General features: G+C 44.3%; 1 protein-coding gene across 1 annotated transcript; it reads right to left on the bottom strand.

Moving 5' to 3' along the window:
- Positions 1–527: 527 nt before the first annotated feature.
- LOC123412863 (MADS-box transcription factor 16) lies at positions 528–6,765 on the bottom strand. The gene is made up of 7 exons (XM_045105808.1): positions 6,376–6,765; positions 6,169–6,235; positions 5,925–5,986; positions 5,688–5,787; positions 5,325–5,366; positions 1,062–1,106; positions 528–971 (listed from the first exon to the last, which is right to left on the bottom strand). Exons 1-7 carry the CDS (start codon positions 6,561–6,563, stop codon positions 777–779), a joined length of 699 nt encoding a protein of 232 aa, XP_044961743.1. The 5' UTR covers positions 6,564–6,765; the 3' UTR covers positions 528–776.
- Positions 6,766–7,257: the final 492 nt, after the last annotated feature.

Below are 7,257 nucleotides of genomic sequence, written 5' to 3'. Positions count from 1 at the left end.
CGGCGTTGGCCGCCGTTGACCGGGGAGGCCAACGGAGACTAGGGGAGAGGGCTCCCGGTGATCGTTTGGGAAGTTGTTATTTGGTCCATCCGGAATTGAACCTGAAGCTAACAATTCTATGGAAAAGAAAGAAGAAGATAATAAATATCAACCTCAAATAGAAATTCACTAAGTTTAAATTTCCAAACGATATAACTGGGCTAGACTAGTGGACTCGAGTAACCTTTCCTTTCTTGTACTGAGAGGACAGATGGTCCATGGATTTTTGTTGTAACAAAGTGGAGATGTTTCTTTAACCGGGCTTGACGACGATCCAATGATAGAATATGTGATTGCATCATTTTATGTTGTTAGTGCATGGTTCTTTTTAGCTCTATGCTCTTTACTGTTAATTTATTTACGACTACTGGAATATTAATACTCTAAACTTAATCAATATGGTTATATGCATAATTTCATGGAGAGCCCAGGGTAAACCTCCCTTTAGAAAAAAAAAATGTGCATAATAACTAGAAAACATTTAGACATATGAAATGGTCATCACAAGGTACCAAAATATATATGATAGTAGTAGCAAGTAGCTAGTTCACAACCAAAGTCATAGCAGATCATACAATACACAGTCGAGCACTACGATGTTAATTACACATTGAACTAAATCGTGTGCACGAGACCACAACATATCACAAATACAAACGCACAATGTTTTCCTTTTATTGTGGTAACTTAATCGATCACTTGATACATAAGCTAGCAGGAGCGATCGAGGTGATCGATTATCCGAGGCGCAGGTGGCGCAGGTCGTGGGAGCCGCCGTAGGCCATGCCGTGCAGGTTGGGCTGGCTGGGCACCACGCGGAAGGCGTACATGTCAGCCGCCGAGCCGCCGCCCATCGCCACCGCCGCCACACCGTCCCACCCGCCCGCCGCCGGGTTGTCCACGAACCCGTACGCCGGGTCCTCGCGCATGCCCTGCATACACATGCGTACACGTTCATCATCGTCAGCTCGGATTTATGCATGATGGTCGTTGCTACATAGCGAGGGAGCGAGAGAGCTCACCAGCTCCTGCTGCAGATTCTTGTATGCCTCCTGGGAGTGCTTCACCTGAATATATGCAATAGATTGCAAGAAAAAAACATGTATCAGTACACGAATGCAACAAGCAGCAGGGTTATCTATGCATATTGATCGTACACCACGAGACACCAAATGAGATGATAAGCCAGAGTCTATTCATAAAAGATATGTTACAGTCTTACACATGTCGCGGATATATACACACATATTGATACGTGTTTGTTGCTTGTCTTAACTGCATGTCACTGGGAAACCTCTCAAGTAAAAAGATGCTTTCAGAATCAGTAGGAAAACATGGCCATGGCCAGTTTATATGAAGGACCATGGCATGCAGCCATGCATGCAAACTAAGGGCTGGGGTTTCCTATAGGTTGTCCTCTTAATTTGTCCCTCTAGCTATAGATTCCTTCATATATAGATCCATGTAGATTGCAATGGTGCTACCACATATGGATGCATCCCATTTTTCCATGCTGACGAGATATATTGTTCCAACTATGCATTGTTTCAATGGAGGGGAATTCTCGAAGATCCCTTCTGATAAGCAGGTGACTTCAACTACAATAATATTTACATCACAAAACAAAAAAGCTATAGAATAAATATAACACGTAGTAGACTTAATTGTTGGGTCATCGGCAATAAACTACAAAAACCAAAATTCAGAGTCCATGAGGACTCAACCCAAATGGTAAGTTTTCCTCTACTTCCCCACCAAACTTAGTTAGACTTCATTTCTAGGTCCAGATACAATTGCGCGCCAAAAGAAAAGAAGGTGAGATACAATTCAACCCACAAAATAAGTTCAAATACAAGTGTCACTCGAACTAAAAGAACTTCCAAATACATTTGCTTTATTGTACAAGTCTTTCTGTATTTAATCTATACTCCCTTTGTCCCAAAATAAGTGACTCAACTTTGTACTAACTTTGTATTAAAGTTAGTATAAAGTTGAGTCACTTATTTTGGGACGGAGGGAGTACTTACAAAAAAAAAGCCTAAGTAGAAAGGGGAAATTTAGTAGCGTATTATCTACTCACACATACTCTACTCACCAAGAACAAAGTATGAAATTCCACAAACAAAGAACAAAAAATAGCATAAAAATCAGAAGGATGGAAAATAATATTGTAGTTTATCCTTCTTTTTTCTTGAGAACACAATTTTCGTGTGTGGATATTTTTGCATATGTGCATGCATGGTATGAAATAATGCAATAGTGTTAAAATTCACCTTGAGGAATCTAGCATGCACATAAAATTATGAGTCATGTCACGTTGAACTAACACCTTAAAATTATATATATTCACATATATCTATTCCCTCTGCTCAATAATAAATGATGTGTTGGATCTTGCATCGTGCCAAAGCCTCGAAGGTGCAAGTATTACTGTCACGTTTCTATCAAAATAGTTATTATAAATTCCATGAAAATTCTAAGGATGGTATTTTCCGTTTGTAAATATATTATCCATATTCGTAGATTAGAAAGTTTGACAACACCCATTCTAGGTCGTCATATATTTCGAATGGAGGCTGCCGTCGGTTTTCACAACCAAGTGTTGGTACCTTGTTTGTTTAGCTACTAGTTCCCTGCTGCAGATTGTTGTGGAGATACTCCTTCAACATCATCATGCTCAATTTACATGAACTTCAAGATGTTAAACTCACATTTATTTTGCGTGCGTGCGTGCGGGCGGGCGGGGGGGGGGGGGGGGGGGGAGCTTGCATCTCCCCGTCCTAAAATAAGTGTCTTAACTTTATGCTAATTTTAGTAAAAAAATACTAAGCTTGAAATACTTATTTTGAGACGGAGGGAATAGTAATTTAAGCATTCTTTTTTACTATGACTTGTTTAAGGAGTGACTAGAACATATAGGCAAGATTTTCTTTTTGGGTTATTGATGATAGTGGAACCAGGACTAGAACTGTCGTACAAGAAAAAAATGTTGACAAAAAGAAAAGACAAGAGAAACTATCTTTCTCAAATGCTACATTATACTCACGGCACTCTTAAGTATACATTATTTTGTACATACTCCGTATTTTGATGGGACATGTATTTAATTTAATTGGGCATTTAATTTACAAGATCCTTTTACATGGATGATTGAAGAAAAATAATACTCCCTCCATTTTACAATGTAGTGTGTCCGCGCTTACAGAGGTCTAAGTTTGACCATATATTTAACCAACGAGACCGATTGCAGCCGGAGCCAAAATTATACCACTAAATTCATATCGAAAATATGAATTCAGTGGTATAATTTATGCCGTCGCTGCAGCTGGTCTCGTTAGTTAAATTTATATGGTGAAACTTAGGTATCGAAAAATGCGGACACACAACATTGTGAAATGAAGGGAGTATATATGCACTATCAAGTACCCATCATGTAAGACTAGTGTCACGTAGTGTGATTGTGTGAGGAACTGAGGATCAATTGTATTATCGTTTAGATTAACTAACATAACATTGTAGAGGTCATATGCCTAAGCAGCTGATCATTGAACACCGCTCCTAAAGCATCCGTGCCTATAATTCCCAGCGGCTATTGAAGAAACTCATATAGATGAGATAAGTTTAACAACAATGCTAGTTTCCTTTTTTTTTTGATTATGCACAAAGGTTACTGACTAGAGATCTGTATGTGGTCCTTACTTCGATGGCAGAAACACGGGAGCTTGTGAACTCCGGGTGCAACCATAAGGAGATGCATGGTTACACGGGACTTTTTCAAATGGTTTGAATGACGGCCTAGTCGTAGGATGAGTAATACATATGTGTTTTATTTGTTGGATGCGGTTGTTTCCTTGTCATATCATCTTCACAACTATTTATTTTCGCAATATAAGAAGACTGTGCACCACTTAATTTAGAGGTCGGGGCTTTAACCTCCTTTTCAAAAAGAAAAAGAAAAACACAATATTCTTTCCCTAATTAGCACCTATATTAATGCCACACGGACCTAGAACATGAGCATATCTTGAAACCAATTTTAGCTTCACACTGACGACTGGTATAAAGCATTACACCACACAGGACTACGCAAAGCTGAAGACCGGATCATATATACGTACGTATGTCAGTACGCAAAACAAAAGAAATTAAAGGCGAAAGTTCTCTGCCATGCAGAGTCAGATCGAAAAGCCAACAGGCCGTATAACTAGAGGCTTCGTTTCCCTAGCTCCGCAAACCATAAAGCCTCGCCGCCGGTCCTCATCTACAGGGTGTATCATGGCGCTGTGCAATCTCATAAAAATCCGTGTTTGACATGCTACCCCCAGATAGCCGGGGGACCGAACGAAGCAGCCATGCACGCTCATGCACCCATGCATCTCTAGGCGGCCAGCTACTGATCATCTAGCAGCTTAGGCTTAGCAGGAGATACGTGTGGATGCATGAGAGGTAGCCCCGAGATTATTGTCCTTCGCCCTTTCTCGGTTCCAGCTTATGTGCTTCTGTCAAAAGGAGACAGAGCACTGCATCTATTGCTAATCGATTGGCATCGCGCTGTTGGATCGTGTACGTGTGTGTGCATGCAGGTAAGCACATGACATGCATGCTATGTAGCCAATTAGTTACGCCAAGATTTGGATCTAGAATTGTAGATGTTCGTGTGTAGGTTCTCGAGCTGTCGAAGTGAGGGGGCTGGGTGTGTAAAATGGAGACACGTACGCATGGCAGTGCACCGTGTACATTAGCATGCAATGTGTTTGTTTGGGGCGTGGCGGTGTCTGTCAGATCTTTGCTTCCATCGGTCACTAGCTAGGTTGAATGTTCAACCATATAAGGGCTGGGAGATGGATGTATGTTTCGGCAGGCTCTAAGCTAGCTAGCTACGTCATCAGAGTGGCTAATGTGTGATTCACTTGTAACGCCATGCATGATGCAGCTCTCAAGTGCAATTAATGGTCATACATATCTAGCTAGACGAACTGCTTTCTCAAACGAAATTAATGTGACCAAATGACGGCACAGTATAATAAAGAGATGAGAGATCTGGTGAACACATGGTGTTTGAGCAGTGGCATGGAGAACTAGCTAAATAAAGAAACTGTAACAAGTGGCAGCCGACACAAGGCAAGGTAAACGAATTGGGGAAAGATCTAGTTTTGTGGAGATATGCGTGCACAAGAACAGTCATGTACACCAAATTGGGCAACTCCTCAAATTTCCGAGCTACGAAAAAACTACCCCAATTCATAGAGAACAGCTGTACACTAAATGTTTAGAGAAGATCTCACCTTCTTCTTGTAGGTTTCAGTCTGTGTGGTGATCACATGATACTGCAAAACCAAAACGAAACCAACAGATAAAAGAACAGAAGATTAATTAAGATGTTATGTTGCTAAAGGAAGCAATACATGCAATGAAATTAAACAAGAAAATTCCAACTAATTCTTTGGAATAAGAAAGATCAATCAATTGTTAATTCTATCGTCTTAGAGATAGAGAACTGGTGTAGATCTACGACCAAAAGGGGCTAGCTACTCAGCATGAAATATGCACGGATTGGACGGCAGATGAGGGAGCAGAAACAGACAGATCCAGCAAGGAATCGAAGCCTGAATCTGTTAATCTGCTAGCTAGGGTTTGTGCGTGCATGCCTTCCTCTGGCGAACCTCCTTGAGAGCGGCATCGACATTTTGCTCAAGGCCCCGCAGCTCCTCGAACTCGAGCGCGTCCAGATCTTCACCCATCCTTTGCCTGCCATCGACATACGAATACGAGCAAACAGCATGTCAATTCAAGTCGATCTCGGCATCAAATCAATCTAAATTGCTGGAGCTGGACTAGAGAATCCCCATCAAAGAAATAAAGAAGGAAAGAGGAAAGTGATTGACCTGATCTCGGTGCGCAGGTTCCTGTTGATGTCCTTGAGATGGCTCAGCGTGCGCTGCATATTCTGCGATGAAATCAAACCAAAACAAACAAATCAGCCAAAGCAAAAGAGCAGTAAATGATTAGATCTCATGTCAAATCAGAAGAAAACAGCAAATGATTAGCTAGCTAGCGATTAAAAGGGAAAGGGGAAAGTGTTTAAGCTAAAGAAAAGGATGGATGGAGGCAAGAAAGAGAAGCAGCGACCTCATACTGCTCGATCCACAGGCTGGTCCCGATGGCCTGCTGGTAGCGGTCAAAGATCCCCTTGATGCTGCGAGTACATCATACATGGAGAAGAACAAGACGAAGCTGCCTTGTATTAGTTAGAGAGCCATGGAATTGAATTGATAGTTAACTGAGCAAGAGAGACATGGAGGATGCTGTGAGGAGTTCGTAGTTCGTAGTTCGTACTCGGTGCCGGTGCTGCAGAACTCGTGGTACTTGCCGGTGGAGGAGAACATGATGATGGCGACCTGGGCGTCGCAGAGCACGGTGAGCTCCCGCGCCTTCTTCATGATCCCGGACCGCCGCTTGGAGTAGGTCACCTGCCTGTTGGTGGCGTTCTCGATCCGCTTTATCTCGATCTTCCCCCGCCCCATCTCCGCCGGCCGATCCACCTCCTCCGTCCCCGCAATCGCGCGCGCGCCCGCACGGGCGGCCACCGCCTGCGAGCGAGCGAGCTTGCTAGCTAGGTCGCGCGCGCGGCGCAGCGATGCGCGGAGAAGAAAGTGGACGAGGGAAGGAGATCGGCTAGCTGCTGCTGCTCCTTCTCCAGCTGCTGGTTTAGTAAAGGAGGGGTGGATGGAGGTACGTGGTGCCGAGTGTGCGTGTGCATTTCGGGGTGGCGAGGACGGTGGTGGGTGGCGCCGATGGACGGGGACGGTTGCCGAATCCGTGAAAGGCGTGGGGCACCGCGCCGGCCGTGCCTGCCCGCGCGCACGGGCCGTACGTACTGCTACTACTACGTAGCCCCGTAACGCGCGTATGGTTTTGAGCGCCGTTGCGTGGCGCGTGCGTGCGGGCGGGCGGGCTGGCCGTGGTTTTGAGCGCCGGATGGACGGACGCGGGCGTATGCCCGGGGGGTATGTCGCCGTGGCGTGGCGTGGCCCGGCGGTGCGGCAGCGCTCGGCACAACGGTTAGCACGGTTCGGGCTCTGCGGCCATCATTGCTTGGCTGCTTTGCCTAGCTTGCCGGTCTCTCGACTGGAGGCATGCGCATGCAGAAAGAGAGGCCTATGTGCTATGGCTAGCTACCATTCTCTCCTGCGTTTTCAGCTTAAAGAGAAAGCATTT

This window comes from Hordeum vulgare, chromosome 7H (genome assembly GCF_904849725.1).
Source record: "Hordeum vulgare subsp. vulgare chromosome 7H, MorexV3_pseudomolecules_assembly, whole genome shotgun sequence".
Lineage (NCBI taxonomy): Eukaryota > Viridiplantae > Streptophyta > Magnoliopsida > Poales > Poaceae > Hordeum > Hordeum vulgare.
The sequence above is the reverse complement of the archived record's forward strand: the minus strand, read 5'-3'. Positions and strand labels throughout refer to the sequence as shown.